The sequence below is a fragment of the Centropristis striata genome, chromosome 9 (assembly GCF_030273125.1).
Source record: "Centropristis striata isolate RG_2023a ecotype Rhode Island chromosome 9, C.striata_1.0, whole genome shotgun sequence".
NCBI classification, from domain to species: domain Eukaryota; kingdom Metazoa; phylum Chordata; class Actinopteri; order Perciformes; family Serranidae; genus Centropristis; species Centropristis striata.
In genome coordinates, this window is record NC_081525.1 from 33,217,742 (window position 1) to 33,236,206 (window position 18,465).

At 40.7% G+C, this 18,465-nt stretch overlaps 1 protein-coding gene across 1 annotated transcript in view; it reads left to right on the forward strand.

Moving 5' to 3' along the window:
* Positions 1–17,809, forward strand: part of xpr1a (xenotropic and polytropic retrovirus receptor 1a) — a 71,010-nt gene extending 53,201 nt beyond the window's left edge. Inside the window, exons 5-16 of the mRNA XM_059340784.1 lie at positions 1,642–1,862; positions 1,977–2,126; positions 2,210–2,293; positions 3,730–3,811; positions 4,022–4,209; positions 4,583–4,762; positions 7,150–7,318; positions 8,105–8,305; positions 15,345–15,511; positions 15,592–15,731; positions 16,413–16,637; positions 17,071–17,809. Of these exons, the coding sequence (XP_059196767.1) occupies positions 1,642–1,862; positions 1,977–2,126; positions 2,210–2,293; positions 3,730–3,811; positions 4,022–4,209; positions 4,583–4,762; positions 7,150–7,318; positions 8,105–8,305; positions 15,345–15,511; positions 15,592–15,731; positions 16,413–16,637; positions 17,071–17,128 (1,865 nt within the window). The 3' untranslated portion in view covers positions 17,129–17,809. The remainder of the gene's footprint in view (positions 1–1,641; positions 1,863–1,976; positions 2,127–2,209; positions 2,294–3,729; positions 3,812–4,021; positions 4,210–4,582; positions 4,763–7,149; positions 7,319–8,104; positions 8,306–15,344; positions 15,512–15,591; positions 15,732–16,412; positions 16,638–17,070) is intronic.
* Positions 17,810–18,465: the final 656 nt, after the last annotated feature.

Here is an 18,465-nt window from a genome sequence, read left to right on the forward strand (position 1 = left end):
TAATCTAAAGATTTCTGTGGCAGGCACCAAGGGTCTCAACTTTCTCACGCCTCCTGCTGTTGTCATGTGTTCATCCGAGCATTGCTGTGACTGACTGTACGAGTCGAGTAGAGGGATTACTGGGAATTTAGATGTCAGAGAAAAGCTGTGGCATTCCTGTGAGGAAGGTAGTGTGATATGTGGAGAATGTGTGTGTGTGTTGAAGCAACAAAGCGTGAAAGTCACCAGTGAGCCCTTCACATCATCACAGCTGCTTTTCCCAGTTTAGGACTGCGGCTAGGCGATAATTCAATATGATCATTCATCATCTTTCAGTGGGATGAAATTGTGATTAAATCAGATGTCATTATACACAATCATGTTGTCTAAACACATTTCTCAGAAAATCTGTTGTGAAATATTTTTTAGGGAATATTTTATTATTTCAAAACAGTTGCCAATTGCCAAAGTTGCTGTTATAGTATTTCTTTTTTTAAAAGCCATAGTGTATCAGTGTGATGAAAGGGAGGTGCTAGCCAGCCTGTACACTGACTAAACACACTCAGTGGACTCATTGGACCTGTACGAAAATACTACGAATGAAAAACTACTACTAATTTATTTGATATCGAAATTTATTTTAACATAGGTCCACAAACTAGTCTAATGAAATCATTAACTCAATGGTAGTTCTACATTGGACTCCATGAAAACTGCCGACAAGTCTACACCTCTATTTTTAGAAGATTATGTATAGGAAAAAAAGGAAAAGCAGAATGGGCGAATGAAAAAGTAAAGGGGCAAGAAAAGATGTGGGCTCCATTGTTCCATGACTGAACCTGGTATGGCATTTGATTGGTTAAAAGAAGGAGGAGCAGTAGCAGAATGAAAGCTATTCTGTGTGGGAAAAGCAGGTAGAAGTCAGTGCTAGAGAAGTTAATGAAATGCAGGTTACTGCCCAGGCCCTGTGTGACTCCCCCGCCTCTCTCTCTGGGTATATTAACCTATCTCTGACCCAGATAATGGTTCCTCCCTCTGCAACATTTACATGTCAGCTCAACCTAATAGTCTCCACGCTTGTGCTTCCTGGAACAGACAGCAGGAGAGCTAGCAGAGGAGACACAGTCTATAAAAGGTTTCTCTGTAATGCTTGTTATTGAGACCTGCCTCTACCAAGATCACTGGTGTCAAGTTTGAAGAAGCAAGTTGACATCTACTGTATCACCAGTAGTTTACCAGGCAAAAGCAAAACTAAAGAGTTCGCTTTCTTCTCTCCCTCAGGCATATTGGTGAAATTACAAAAACACATCGTACAGTGAGGAACTGTGTACTCAACAGAACTCTTATTGATGTTATTTGATAGTAACAATTCATACCCCTCATTTTTGTACTTTTTATGTATATAATTGTCCCTCCCAGGCAGTAATATTGAATTAGATTGACCTACTTCATCAAAACCAACAATACACAGGACTCAGAATGAGGTCATCAGGTCAGACCACAAAGAATATAACTACTGAGGAAGAATAGTGGGAGAAGCTGTTTAACACAGCTTCTATGTGTGAAAATATGCATTTGAAAAATGTGTTCATATGGTGCACCACAACAGTAAGAAATAATCAGCCATATTAAAACCTAACCTTAACTATTTTAAACCCATAGAAAAGCTTGCTGAAGCCCAGAGACGTTCTGCCACGCTGCAGAATGAGCTTCAGTCTTCACTTGATGCTCAGCGCGAGAGCAACGCTCCGCCCGGCCTGCGGAGACGTAAGACCATGTTCCACCTGTCGCAGGAGGAGCGCTGCAAACACCACAACATCAAGGACCTGAAGCTAGCCTTCAGCGAGTTCTACCTCAGCCTCATCCTGCTTCAGAACTACCAGGTAGCATTACGCTCACACTTTTGGTGCTTTGTAATTCCTGTTTGATTTAAATAATTAAACATTCCATTTGTTAGTCTGGTATCTAACTGTTGTTTCCTGGGTTGCCGTCCACAGAATCTGAACTTCACTGGTTTCCGCAAAATCCTGAAGAAACATGACAAGATCCTGGATACTCCTCGTGGGGCCGACTGGCGGGTGGCTCACGTGGAGGTGGCGCCATTCTACACCTGCAAGAAGATCACACAGCTCATCTCCGAGACAGAGGTGCCTGCTCACACATACACAAACACACACATTGATAGAGACTGCAAATCAAAGATTAAATGATTGTATTTTTGTTTGTATAGACCATCGTCACCACAGAGCTGGAGGGAGGAGATCGTCAGAAGGCCATGAAGAGGTTGAGAGTTCCTCCGCTGGGTGCAGCTCAGGTCAGAAGTACAGCTGGTTACAGTGGAAAACACTTAGTGATATGATCCTAATTATTATGTCTCAAACCTTTGGACTTATAACCTCTCAATCAAGCTAATGCCTTCAATAATATTTCCTCAGTTAGTGCCCTTTGATTTATTGTCAGAGTAGAAAGGGAGACTGCAAACTAAAATAAATGGCTAATAAATGTGAGCAAATATCAAATTTTTCAGGCTCACAAGACATCTCTCCCCCTGTACATCATAAAATGACCTGAATACAAATTTTGTATCCGTGTCTTTGAATATCCCAACAAGAATAATCTTTGCGTTCATCTTACTGTAATGTTGGTTTCAAGATGTTTTGCTGGTGATGAATACAGGTTAAATCAAAAGGTGAGAGGTTTTTTATGAGTGAAATGGAGAGATGGATGAAGATGGGTAGAGACAAAGACAGAGAAACCATGAGAGCCTTTAGTATTGATTTTATAAGTGCCTTTCCACAACAGGATATCTTTCAGAAATAATCGAGGCTAGTGCCACTTTACCCCCTTATGTTATATCTACTGCTATTAATGCATTAATTACTGTAATGTCAGACCTGAATTATGCTATGTGAATATTGATCTCTCTGTTTCATCATCAGGGATGTATATAATAAATATATTCAAGCAGATAATAGGAGTCAGAGTGGCTTTGTATGGAGATATATTACATTTAAAAGTTGTAGTTACTTATTAAACGTAAACAACTACAGTGTCTGTGAGCTTGTTAGAACTTTGAGACCCGTTTTTGTCGTTTTTAGGGGAGTTTAGGAGGAGGTAGCAGGTCATGAGTAGACGCCTTGCAGAATCTGAAAGCGGGGAACCTGAAGATTAATTTTAGATGCTCATCACTGTGTGTCAAGTTATTCTAGTCATAATACATAGTGACACTTTGAGTTAAGTGCTTATTCAGATGTTGAAAGTTTAGTCTATAAGGGCTTAGACCACTTGGAGAAAGAATCCAACCTTTAACATTTTGGAAAGTTTTACTAACATCATCGCAGAAGAATTCAGTTGGGCTCACTGAATCCACAATAGTCTCATCTTTCCACTCATACCCAATTAATGCAATCCAATACTTTTAAGGGACCACAGGATGCAGAAATATTCAAATACATCATTTTTAGACACCACTGAATGTGTTATATAACACATTTATATTGCATGCAAAAAAACTGCATGGTTCCTGCCTCAAACTGCATGGTATTTTCCTAAAGTATGCATGTCCATTGGATTCCTTGGGCTGTCTAGTTAATGTGATACAAATATATTCATTGAAGCTTAAAAATCTGAAAAACTGCTACAGATAGTTTCAGAAGGTTAATATATAATAGGACAGTGATTAGGTGACTTAATAATTAACATTATGGAATATTAATAATGTTTTTCTGTATTCATCTCTGCCTGATTCAGCCTGCTCTGGCCTGGACAACCTTTCGTGTGGGTCTCTATTGCGGCTTCTTTATCATTCTCGCCATCGCCTTCGTTCTCAGTGGTAAGTCACATAAACATCCATTCATACATTTTTCATATCCTGTAGCGTCCTGCACAATTTGTCATGTGTCACTGTAAGATAACTGCCAGTTTTGGTATATTGTTTCATATTAATAGGGAGCATGATTGGCAGGTTTTATTACTGTTTCCCCTTCAGATGTGTTATCAAACAGATCTTTAAAAAGCACAAAATCCACTGTGGTTTTATCAGGTGCTGTGTTCATCCGCTTCGAGAACGTATGGCCACTGGTGCGAATTTATCGGGGCGGTTTCCTGTTGATCCAGTTCCTTTTCCTGTTGGGCATCAACACGTACGGATGGAGACAGGCTGGAGTCAACCATGTCCTCATCTTCGAGATCAACCCCCGAAACAACCTCTCACACCAACACCTATTTGAGGTCAGAATATGGAAATGTAAACAGTTATTTCTGTTACTGAATGAGTACCCTGAAAATAAACTTTTTCTCTGTAAGGAAAAAAACAACACGATTGATATGCTTGATCATGCATTTTTTAAATATGCAAAATGAGTGAATTGGGTTGTTTAGTCATCAGGGAAATATACATGCAAGGAAAACATTACTATTTATTAAGTTCAGCAGAAACAGACCATACCTAATGTCCACAGGGTCTTATTTATACTCTGGAATAACAAAACACAACATCATTTGCACATAATTATTCGGATTGCCTTGTTGATTGTGATTTTGTGTCAAAAGTGCTTTCTGTTAATGCCAGTCTCTTTGTTTCTCCCCTGTGTGTGCGCTGCAGATTGCCGGTTTCCTGGGTGTGTTGTGGTGTCTCAGCATCCTGTCCTGTCTCTACTCAGAGTACACCTACCTCCCCATGCAGATCAACCCACTCATCCTTTATGGCTTCATGTTTCTCTTCCTCATCAACCCCTTCAAGACCTGCTACTACAAATCACGTTTCTGGCTCCTCAAGCTGCTGGTCAGTCCACTCCTTTATTTATTGGAGCTTTTCTTTTACACCTCTGAACCTTGGATGATATTTTATAATTACTTTACTCCAAGCTGGATAAATGAGCCAGGGTTCATAAATATACAGAAGACAAATGATGACAGCTGTTAACCAGGAATTAGTTACATTAATGGCTCACCATAACAGAATGAACCAAATAAGATGAGGTATTAATATGGAAGTGCAAGAGACAATGTAAAATGTTAAGTGATTCGCATTAAAATTAATAATTATTTGCAGTAGTTGCAAGATTTCAGACATACTTTAAGACAAAACAACCAAACCAGACCGTAGCAAGTGATATTACTCTAATCTTGGGGTATACAATGAAAAATGAAAGGGCCCACAACTTAAATTTCCTACCAGTAAGGGTCCACACCTCATAATGTATACATTTGTCTAGCCTACCCCTACGTCTATGTCCATTTTCATATAATTACAGTATTATACTGTAAATATTAAGGTAAGAAAAACTCCCCAGACAAACCCATTTAACAGGTTAGAAGAAATGGAAGAAACCTCAGGAAGAGAACCTGAGGAGGCGTCCCTCTCCCAGGACACTCAGGCGTGCTTAACATGTGGGATGACAGGTCACTGTCATGAAAGGTGGTCACTTGGGCTCAAAAACGGACATGTGGGAACTGTTTGTCTCCTGTTGCTATTTAGGAGCTGTCTTGTTACCGTGTTGTGCTGCTGACATAATTTGAATATGCCATCCATGAGAGTGTGTCTGTGTGTGTGTGTGTGTGTGTGTGTGTGTGTGTCCCACACAATGAAGGCGTGTACAATTCAGATATCTATCTCAAGCCTCATGTTTACAAAACCCTCCTATGTTACTCTGTTCTTTGTCTGAGCCGAGCTACAGGAGTGAGGGTGGGGTAGGGTGTGTGTGTGTGTATGTGTATGTGTGTATAGAGGGGGGTGTAGCGAGACAGAGGGCAGAGGGTTGAGGGATAATAGAATGCAGCCTCGTCCCAGGGGAGGTGGGTTGTGACTGTGCAATCATTACAGGCATAGATCTATCAGTATGCTGATGCCCTGAGCTCCTCTGTCCCTCCTCCTCTTCCTCGTCTTCCTCCTCCCTGCCTCTCCCCCCAGCAGCAGCAGGCCCCCTCCTCATATTCTTGTCCTTTCCTTCACAACTCCCAACAGTCCTCAGCAACACTCCCTCAGCCCTCTTCTACTGATGCGGCTCCATAATCAGCCTCGGTCTTGATTGGTCCTTAGTAATCATAACCACCTACACAGAATTAGAGCTGATATGAGCTGTTTTAATGATTGTTGTACGACGTGTTGCCTCATAGAATACGCAATAAGTGATTAAGGGTGTTTAGGGAGAATTGTAGTTTTATTAGAACAAACAATCTGCTGTTTTTTTCTAGCAGTGTTATAAAATGAGTTTATTTCCTCCGACAAGAAACACCAGACAGAGGACAAAGATTTCATAAAAGGACAAAGTGCAGAGCTATCACCTGGATTACTAATGTTTGCTGAAGAAATGAAAACCTAACCACATCACTGCAGAGGGCTTAGCCTTGAGACTCCACACAGATAGAGCGGATATAGGTGAGATGGCCCTTCGATCAATACAAATGTTGATTGACAGGTTAAGAGAAATATGTAATGAGCTGATACGTGAAAAAAAAATAGATCTATATTCTTTGACATTTCCAGTGGAGAGAGAGGGTGTGTGTGTGTGTGTGTGTGTGTGTGTGTGTGTTTGTCTGAAAGTGTACATGGTGAGAGGCATACAGTCGCTCCTGAATGTCAGATGTGGCCTGGGGGGTAAATGGAAAGAGTCGAGCAGCATTGGATCATTTTACAAAGCACGGTCAATAACGGAGCTCCTGCCAAAAGTCAAATCCCAAATAACATGCCCATAGAAGCCAATGCACGCAACAAAACACTGCCAGCTACTTCATGTGTTTGTGCTGTACACCAGTGAGTAGTGACACACAAAATGAACAGATTTATGCACACGGACACAAAGCGTGACTCATTAGGTTGTCCTGCGGTGTGCTGATAAGGTAGTCTAGAGGCTCGATCCCTTCATGGGTTATAGATCATTTAATAGAGGTTGGTGTCTAGTTTGCACTTCTCTACTGATGAACTGCAGCAATTCTACACTAATTAATTGTTGACTAATTCAGTCCCAGTGTTGAAAGCGCATGCACATAAACAGAATTCACTCCAGCAGTGAGGACAGCCATGGTGTTTTCTGAAATACATTTTTCTATGCATATGTTTTTCTTAGATACTGTTATAACTCATTGAGATTAAATATTACAGCTTGACTTTAATATATTAACGGTCCTTTTCACCTTCCTTCCTTCTTTCCTCTCTTGTCTTATTTCTAGTTTCGAGTCTGCACAGCACCGTTTCACCGGGTGGAGTTTGCAGACTTCTGGCTGGCTGATCAGCTCAACTCTCTGGTGTTTGTTCTGATGGACCTGGAGTATCTCATCTGCTACTACATATTTGAGCTGCAGTGGGGCAATAGCAAGGGTCTGCTGCCCAAGATCAGAGGTGAGGCTTGAATCCATGTTCCTAATGGCTTAATTTTATCACTGTGTGTCCTTTGCACTGCTGTCTGTCACGGTTTAACTTTAAATCATGTTGCAGTTGCACCAAACTTCGTTAAAATTAAGAAATATTAAATTAAAACCCTTCTTTTAACCTAAGTTTAGTTTTTATTCTAAGCCTAGATTCAATTTAAATTTTTGCACTAAAACTTTAAACTCCAATTAAAAATGTGGCATAGACTGCTGCATTTTATTATCTTTGTCAGATCATCGGGTGCCAGAGAGACTTCTGCAAAGGATTCACCTGTGCATCCTCACTCATAACTGCTCATTATGGTCCATAAAGGAGGCCTGTAGATAGTGTAGAACACAAAGTAATCCTAAAATGTACTAAACATTTCAGATTGATGGTATAGATATTTAAATACATCCACTGATAAATAATTAGTATTTTTTTCTTCAGCTGCTGCTTTGCATCATAATATTTAGATAAAGATCCAAACCTTTGGATCTTTGACGCTGTGCCAGAAACTTGAGCTGTCCTGTCAGGAAGTGTGATGCCAATAAGGTTTTAATTGCTGTCCATCCACTTGACCAACACTGACACTTCGGCCTCCATGCAGCCAATTAACATGGAGCTAATGGATTGGAAATGTTTAGCCACACAAAGGTCGCCATGTGACTCTAATAATGATGAGCTTCTCTATGTGAAGGGAAATGTGCAGAGGACATTGAGATCAAGAAAAATAAATTGTAACGTAATCATGCACCATTTTATTCCTTTTTTTAGACCCTGATATCCACGTGTGCCACAGCTACTCGTACGGCCTGCGTGCCATCATCCAGTGTCTGCCCGCCTGGTTCCGCTTCATCCAATGCCTGAGGCGTTACCGTGACACCAAGAGGGCCTTCCCTCACCTGGTGAATGCTGGGAAATATTCTACCACCTTCTTTGTCGTCACCTTCGCTGCGCTCTACGCAACACACAGAGGTAGGACACACAAATATATCTACACGCAAGTATATATCTTTGGTGTCATGTAACATGGTTATGTTTAAACGCATCTTCTGTCAATTACAATGCTGTAAAATACAGCTCAGAATCACACAGGAGTCCAGAAGAACAACAAAATGTGTTGCTATTACAAGAGGATGTCAACAATACTCAGGCTTTTTGAGCCTTTGAATTGAGTCGTGTGTGCTGAGAAAGCAGAGGTGACCTTGAGTGCAAATGCTAGAAGTTGGCCTTGGTTTCCTTGTCAGTGCCTAGAGCTTTATAATGGAAATGGGAAAGGTTTGTCAAACACAGACACAAATAAACAAGGTTCTGCTCTCACAATATGACATTCAATATGCAGGCACGAGGCCAGAGAGAAAGAAGAGATAGAACTGAGGAAAGGAGAAGTCGTAGAATAGAAAAATAGAGGGACATAAAGAGATATACTCCCATTTGAGATCTATCAGAAACAAAATTGAAAGGCAAAAAGAGGGAGCCGTTACCATTAAAAATCAAGTCACTCTGCCTCTGACAGCTTCACAATTAGCCTGCAATTATTCAAATTCAGAAGCCATATCACAAAAGAGCTAATGTTCAAAGACACAGCACCCGGGCAATAAAAGCGTCCTTCCAGCATGCATGCTTTGTAATTCAGTTCTCCATCATAGATATTTATCCATGTGGCTTCTTTGAAAGCATTTTTTTTCCTGTTCACTCATCTATTTAAACTCTTCTCAGATGCCAGTTTATATATTTATTTGGCAGCAAAATGCCAACTATGAAACTTCATCTTCAACCTTTTAAACCGCTAAATGTTATTTCCCAGCTTGACTTTATTCTTTTCCGATATAAATTCAAATCAATATGCTTGCTTCCTAAGCTGACCGCCAGTGATCTGATATTAAATGAACCAGCACGAGACAGAGACAGACAGACAGGCCTCTTTTTTTTTCTTCTACTACAGCTCGGTAGGAGAAGCGTCCATTAAACCATATCCTCCTTCCTCCTCTGGTCTGAAGCCTGTAGACTAATGGCCTCTCTTCATGTGTTATTCTGTATGAAGCTGACTTTCATCCAGCACGATAATGGAGGCTGAGACCAATCTCTGGTTAAGCGAAGGAGCAGGGTGGGAACACGTACACACATTGATGGTGAATGGATGGTTGAGGAAATTGCCTGTTGTGGAGCTATTTGATGTGTCTGCTGCAGAAATGATTGTTCTGGTCAATTTTTAAGCCTTTGCTAAACAAATATGGGCACCAGTGTGAGAATATCTCACATCCAGATATGGAAATACAAAGCACAGGTATAAACCAAGAGAGAAGTAACAATAGCTGAGACCGTGCACATGCATGCATTCCCACGTTTATCCATAACTTCATGAACACTTGACCTCCATCCCAAATTTCAGCCTCTTAGGGTAAAAACTCATTGCACCCCATTGATGTGACACTATTTTATCATGTGACTCTTTTACCCTCATGCATTTAAACTCTCTGCAGACGCCAATGATGCTTCACACAAGTGTCTACGACAAACGGTTCATAAATTATGTAAGGGGCAGTGGCTTAGGAGAGTGGGGCCAATCCGCAAAGATGAAAGAGGAAAGCTCTGCTGAGTACAGAGATGCCTCCCACAAGATTCACAAGACAGTTGTTTTGTGAATCAGTTTAAGTTTGCACTGTTTTGTTACGAGCCACTCCCCCTTTTTTGACAGTTGGCAGGAAGAGTTTATCAGTTGTCCTCTGGCTCATGACCAACCTTTCCACATATTCTTGTGCAAGTCTGTGAATTCATTTTAAAATCATGAACCTTTTTTTGTGATAGACCACGCCCCATTTTAGCCAACATGTAAAAACACATCCCCACACACGCACCATGCCGAATTTCAAGTGTTGGGAGTCTTTGTTATGTTGACTTACATACTGATAGTAAGCTATCAAGCTGCTGGTTGCAGCTAAAAAGCCTGTGCTGTAGTGTAGTGGTATTATAGGCAGGACTGATTATGGCCAGTCTTCCTGCATTAATCAGCATCTGCCAGAACAGACAGCAGGGTGGTGTCATGTTCACACTGCTGGGTCCAGCTGTAAAAGGTGGCTGGAGTGTCAGTAGCATCTGGCAGAGCTCCCAGTGTCTGTTGGTGGATGTGTCACCTTCATTACTAACCTGATCACAGCCCTGATGGTTTGTGTGTGACCTCACTGCCTCACTCATTCCTGGAACTGCACACATTTAACTCCGGGAAAGTGAAATACTTAAACCATGAATGCAACAAATAAATCATGGGCTTCTCTGTAGAGGACTGAGCAGTATTCAGTGTCTAGTTCTTCCACATGATGAGCTGCAGTCACCTCTCTGCTGTACATGTTGCAAACTACTATGCAGTCTTTAGAAAGAAACCTTTTTGTGGCTGTGTTGTGTCAATATGGAATTCAAGGGTTGAATCTTTTTTCATGTGGTGCAGTGGACAAAGCAGATTTGTGCCTCAGAGCAATGCTCAATTCAAGGCTGTGAAGAAGTGATTGGACACTGTCATGAAACTGTAATCTCAGCAGATGCTCAGAGGCCTGTAACCAGAGATGATGGAGGATTTCCTGGTTTAGGCAGAATTCCCAAACCCTGTAAGATACTGTGTGAGGCCTGATAATAAAAGCAGATACGCTACTCAGGATCAATACGGGCTCAGCTTTATGTGCATTGGCTTGAGACTTATTGCTGTTTTAGATGCAGGGGAGTTACAGGCCTAATGATAATTTAAACCCGTGGGATTTATGTCATGGACAGGCAAAGGAAGGAGAACAGGATGTTGCATGGTGGGCAAGAATAGTGCAACAGCGATTGACAGAGAAATGTTGTTTGCCTGGGCAAATAACAAAGTGAGAGGTCATGAATGAGAAGAAATACAGAGGCTTGCCCCGCCAGTGCAAACATAGTTTTAAAGACATTTCCCTGTCTGTGACATCAAAATCAAAACACACTCCACAGAACAGTTAAAATAACCAGGAGGTTCCAAAGAGGAACATTAGTCCTGCTGGGCTCTGTAGGAAGCTGACAGTGAGGGGTGGAAATAAATCAAGTCAAGCTGAGGTAACGGATCAGAAAATTTAGAGCTGATAGAACACGGAGGGGAAGGTAAAAAATAAGTGGAGATAGGAAAGAAAGAACGAAAGAGAAGAAAGCGATCAAATTGAAAGGGATGGTGATTCAGAGAGGAGAGGAGAGGAGAGGAGGGGAGGGGAGGGGAGGGGAGAGGAGAGGAGAGGAGAGGAGAGGAGAGGAGAGGAGAGGAGAGGAGAGGAGAGGAGAGGAGAGGAGAGGAGAGGAGAGGAGAGGAGAGGAGAGGAGAGGAGAGGAGAGGAGAGGAGAGGAGAGTGTAATTACCAGCCCGGGGCTGAACACATGTCTGCTGGACTCTGCTGGAATAGAGATGAGCCCACAGCTGACAGCTTTTATAACTTCATTTCATGTTCTGACCCCTCATTCATTATCAGGAGAGAAATTGCACTACACACACACACACACACACACACACACACACACACAATCTCAGTCAAACACGTTAACCAATGAAGATATGACTTTTAGTCAAATTTCTCTCTGTGCCTGCTTGAACTCTAATTCACCCCTGCTGAGGCCAAACAGACTGCTGCTGCAGTGAATATATTTTATCAGGAGTCACACAGTATGGAGTTAACTGTGATGAAGGTGCAGCCTCAATAGTGCTTATGCAGGAACATTTCTTGTATTCTTATCTGAAAACTCTTAAACTTTTCTCTCTGAGGTTTGCTTTCTTACTTACCTGCACCAACTTGAAGTACATCCCTTGTTTCTGCATTTTGAACATCACCTGTTCAGGTGTGCGTTCAACAGATGATTAGCATAATCTGCGCGCCAACAATTTGTGAAAGGATTTCACAAATTTTATCAGTGTCAACTCAGTAGTGGTATAACAGGACCTGAAACAATTGGAAAATATGGTAAGACTGTACTTATAAGACTGTAGTATAATATGTAAATTGATCTCAACAAAGCGGAGACTGAGAGCAGCAGTGAGCAGGTGATATATAGAGAATGAATGAAGAGAGAGCACTCGTGGGAACAAAGCTGTGAATCCTAGGAATAAAATGTTATCTTCTGATTTCATGGCGGTTATGTTCTAAAGCACAAATTACCTCTGCACAGCTCTGCAGAAAGGTGTGCACGGATATTGTGAGAATGCAGCCGAAGCACAGGCTTCATTCTGCTTTGTTGTTTTATTAAAGTTAACTCCTGCACCATGTAAGCTTCAAAATTATTTAAATTATGGAATTATGGTTCTTAAGTCAAGCAAAAATGCCTTGTTTTCTGCACTGTGGAGAGAGTCAGACTATTTGTGTATGACTGGTATGACTACTTGCAAATTTTGTTCCTTATTTGGTACTAAAGAGAAATTTATTGAAAGCCACAAAGTGCGCTCCATTAGAATAAATCTGTTTGTACGAGTTGTTCCTGCATGAGCCCGATTTCTCCAGACATTTCAAAGATGAAGGTCTCTGTTTGGAGACTGCTGGAATTTCTATATTTTGTTGGCTGAGGTCTGTTGTTGAACGGTGTCTAGGTTCAAGGCTCCTAATTACCTTGTTGACAGGTTGGGTTGCCACTGCAACAGACAAATCACTCCTAATCACTCCTAATAGCAGGAACTGATTGTTCCTGGTGTGAACTCGTTTCCATCAGCGAGAACTGAGCCTGTTGCATAAAATGAGCCTGCTGAAGTGCTCTGCCTTAAATTATGTTTATCCTCATGAATATCTTACTGCAATAGCAACTGTGTGTGACAGGAGCCAGTGACCACCGTTAGCCCTTACTGAGCATCCAATCAATGTCCATCTCAGCATGTTTAACCTCTTAATGGTCCAGTGGCTAACCAGCGTGGTGGAAAACACATCAGCCTTAAGAGCAACTGAAGGGTTAAATACTCCTACACTTTACAAGCTGAGGAAATCACATCATTGGATACTCTCCAGTGAAAAGAATCTATTGTCCAGGACTAAGTTTAATCTACAGCTGGGAAATCTCAGTGTGGCCGTAGGGACTTCTTCCAACCCATCACTCAGCTGAAGCAGCAAACAGCACAATGGGCGCAGCAGTTAACAGAGCAGCGCAGCAGTAACTCTCGGGTAGAAATGTCCCCTCGCTTTGCTCCCCGGCGTCTCTTTGGCTGGTAGCGGGAAGAAGCAGTGACTATGACAAATGGGAGCGAGGCCGGTCTCTGTCTGGTGGCTGCTGTCTCTGTCTGTGTGAGTCACTGTGTTAGGCCACTGGGTGCTGATTTATGTATCAACGCCCACTGAGGAACAAGCAAAACACATCCACAGTGACACACACACACACACACACACTGACATTACCCAGCACATCAAATCACTGTAAACTTACTTAGAGCTTGTTTAAACATCAACGGTTATTATCATTACAGCCAACATGCATTTATTTCAGTCTGTCACTGTAATATTTTGTTTTTGATGAAGTGCAGCCAAGCAGCAAAAAAGTGAAGCCAATCAGAACCTGCTTCTGTTTAATGCCAACAGGGGTTGACACCATGTCCACGTAGTGTTTTTATCTTAGAATTATTTTTTTCAAAGATATTTTTTGGGCATTTTGTAGCTTTATTGATAGGAGAGATATTGAGAGTGAAAGGGGGAGACAGAGGGGAAGACATGCGGGAAAGGGCTCCGAGCTGGATTCGAACCCGGGCCACCCGCTTACGAGGACTGGGCCTCTGTGGTATGTGCTCTACCAGGTGTGCCACCGGGAACGCCCCTTTATCTTAGAATTTTGATTCTTTCACAGAGTGTTTTCATCTCATAAAGTTAATTGTGATATTTCGGTCAACTGCAAGTGTTTTGTTCAGCGTTCAATTGTACGACACCAATTTAAAAAAAAGATTGGGACGCTCAGTAAAGCATAAATAAACACAGAATTCATAAAATTAAGTGTATATAATTACAAAAAAGTCTGAGCATTAAATATCTTGTCTTAATGCTGTATTCAACTAAATGTAGGTTGCAAATGATTTGCAAATCATTGTTTTCCACATCCAAAATTTTTTAATGAGGGCTGTACAAAGTAATAAGTGTAAAAGACACTGTTTCACCTTGCTAACTAAACTTCTACTCAGTGCTAGTAGATAGCACTTCTGACTCGAAAAAATAAAGAGCGTGATGGCCGAAATGCCAAACTCGAGACTTCAAAAGTAAAGCAAACATAATGGTAGATTAAACAGTCTAATGGTGTTAAAAGCAGCAGTTTCTTCATCTGGAAACCAACAGTCTTAATAAATAATAATATAATAAGTAATAATAAATCTAATACTTTTTAATCATTCTTTACAGCTGAGTTACATAATTTTCTCATGCAGATGCAGTGAAAAAGTTCATTCAACGCATACAGGGACTTGCCCCTAGAGAAGTATAAATATTTACTCAGCAAATAAAGTACTAGGTCTTTCTTTGGATATTAAAGAAGGTCAAATTTTATGCAACGGAACGATATAACTGACACTCAACTGAAATTGATATGAATACCTCTGCATACTGCCTTTGTTGATATTTGACACAAGTAAAGACACGTGCAAAGCTTTCTGTTGAGCTGAGAATCCATGAGGACAACTCAACATGAGTTCAGTTTCTGCGTGTAACTATAGTTATAACCTCTCCTTCATGAAGAGATATCAGTAGTGCAGAAAGATAACAATGTGTAATTTCATGTTTGGTCATCTTCCATTCAGTGAAAAATGTCTGATGTGAGTGCAAGTTAAACTCTGAACTGCGTAGTCCTCCACAGGACAGCTATTAATCACTGCATGTGTATTCATGACAGGAGGGCTCCCTCTAGTGGTCACAGGGTTGTTGACTCACTTCAGTTAAGTGATAGCTTCTGTAAACGTTAATTCAAAAGTAAATACAGTTCCTTTCATACCAGATCATCAAACACATTTTGTCAATGTTTGAGAGGAAAATTCTCAATGAGTTTGTGTTTGTGTTTATTTCAGAGCAAGGACACACAGACGCCGACATGTTCTTCTACCTGCTCATCGTGTTCTCCACCATCAGCTCCCTGTACACACTGATCTGGGATCTGCGCATGGACTGGGGTCTGTTTGACCGTGGAGCCGGAGAAAACACCTTCCTCAGAGAAGAAATTGTTTATCCGCACAAGGTACAATCTCATAGGAATCTAATGACACACGCACACACACACTCACACAGTTACCCTAATCCTGTCTCGTCTGCGTCCAGGCCTACTACTACTGCGCCATCATAGAAGATGTGATCCTGCGTTTTGCCTGGACGATCCAGATCTCTCTGACCACAACGACCAAGATCCACTCTGTGGGCGACATCGTATCCACTGTGCTGGCTCCCCTCGAGGTCTTCAGGTGGGTTTCAATCAGTGGTGAAAGAAGTGTTCAGATCCTTTACTTAAGTAAAGGTACTAATACCACCTTGTGCAATTACTCCATTCTCCGATCCTGCATCCAAAACCTTACTGAAGTAAAAGTACAAAAGTATCAGCATCAAAATGTACTTTATGCATCAAAAGTAAAAGTACTCAATGTTGTTATATATATATTCCAAATATATTTTTAGATTATTATTATTGATGCAATAATGGAAGCATCATTATACTGTTAATTTTACCTATTTAATATACTGTTGTGTTGTTAATCTAAATAAATAGCGTAATCATTCTAAATTCATCATGTTTTTAATGTTAAATATTGACCTAATGAGTAAATAAAGCTGTCAGCTAAATGTAGTGGAGTAAAATGTACAATATTTACTTCTAAAATGTAGTGGAGTAGAAGTATAAAGTTACATAAATAGAAATACAAGTACCTCAAAACAGTACTTAAGTACAGTACTTGAGTAAATGTATTTAGTTACAATCCACCACTGGTTTAAATTACATGATAGTCTTTTGTTAAACACACCCCTAAAGTCGCATATGGTGTTCTTCAAAGCCACTCATCCCCATAGACCCTAACACTGATTTCTAATATAGTTTCACCACTTCATTGTCCTCACGCTGTTGCTCATCTCTCTCTCTCTCTCTGCAGACGTTTCGTGTGGAACTTCTTCCGTCTGGAGAACGAGCACCTGAATAACTGTGGTGAGTTTCGTGCTGTGAGGGATATCTCCGTGGCTCCGCTCAACGCTGATGACCAGACGCTGCTGGAGCAGATGATGGACCAGGATGACGGCGTCCGGAACCGCTCGGGCAAGAAGACCTGGAAGAGGTCCTACAGCCTGTCGCTCCGACGCCCCCTACTGTCCTCCTCACAGTAAGAGACAACATGGCACTTGACATCAGGCTCACGCACTCATAGTTTTTTATTTTAGTTTGATTTATAAAGACAGACGAGTACAAATGACTATAAAGTCTACTGACTAAAACAACCAAATTCCTTGAAGAGATTTGACGTTTTTCATCTTTGCTGTCACCATGTCCTTGAGAAAAACAGCACTACAATAACTAGATACAAGGTGCTAAAACAAGCTTTTTTATTTTGGTTCGGTTTAGTTTTCTGTGAACATTATAATATATATATATAAAATGCAATAAATAGGACTTGTTTGGGGATAGAACTATGAAGTCTTGGACTCATTTCAATTGTAGAAAACAGTTCATACAGCATACAGCAACAGTCATTATCATTTCTATAAATGAATGAAATGCCTGATTATAATATGATCATTTTTTCAATCCTCTTCCAGATCGAAAAAGGACACAAAGGTGCTTATTGAAGACACGGACGACGAGGCCTTCAGCTGATTCCACATACACACACAAACACAGCCATGCTATACTTATAGGGACCTCATTCACTAACACACAACCTCAGCCTTTCTCCTTTGTAGTGGTAAGAGTAGTGACCTAACCCTCAGTTTAAACCTTTAAAGCAGTGAGGACTCAGAGCGTCCCCATGTCGGACAATTTACCTCATCTTTACATCCCTGTGAGTATATTTGGTCTTTATAAGTATAGAAAAACACACACAATACACACTATAATGCAGAAACACACGTAAAAAAAACCCTGCTGAAGCACAAACAGAGTGTAATAGCTACAGTTGTAGAGAGAGACACACAGACAGACAGATGGACACACACGTCAGCTTTCTGCACATAAGTGGAAACACAGACCACACTGCCCTGGGATTATCCTCTTCTTTTTTAAAGGACTTTTTTTAGTATGCGCTGTTTACTTTGAGATCTTTGTGTTTCTTTAGATTTTTCTTTACTTGTTCTGGATTTTTTTTTTTTTGAGAAGCTGCATAGAAGACTGTTTACACCCTTTTTAACTACGCTAGGATCAACAGGGAGAAGACAAGCCAATCAAAAGACTGAATATTAACCAATAGAAACCTGAGGAAGGACTCAACACACATCACAGCATATCAAAACAAATCAACTGGTTTCAACTCGTTGATTCTTTTTATACACTTATTTTTCCTTCTTTTTTTTTGGTTGAGTTGTAATAACGTCAGTGTACAATCACAACCTGGAGGCACTTGCAGGAAAAGTGCATTTAATACACTCATTTTAAAAACCCTACTTGTACACAAAATGGGGCTGTTTTGATTCAAACCTTTCTAGTCTGTGAAGTTGCTTTGTAATATATTTAATATATTTTGATGTGCATTATTACTCTACTGTAGTTGTTAAGTACTTCTACATGTGTTGTTTATACTAGTGAGACTAGTTTGAGCATCCACACGATGATTGTTATTTGTATTTTATAATATTTGGAATGTTTTTCTCGGTTAGACTCGTGCCAACGTTTTTAATATTTAGACCTTGATTTATCCTGAACCTCAAATTAGTGCAAAACCGACCTGTGAGTCACCGTTTCATCTCAAAGTGCCCTATAAGCTACAGGAAATGTATGTGCATTAACTACCAAAGCTTTACTTTTATGAATGTGTCCATCCAACCTGCACAAAGCTTGTTTCAAGATTTGAGCGTTCTCTTACTAAAGTGAACGTTTTGCTTTTGCTGTTAGTCTCCGTCTTGTTGGAAATCCCAGTAATATGAGTAGAAGTTCCTCAACAGTGATGTGATGTACAGCTTCAAAGGTTAAGTTGATTTGTTCTTGAGTCAAAGTGTTGG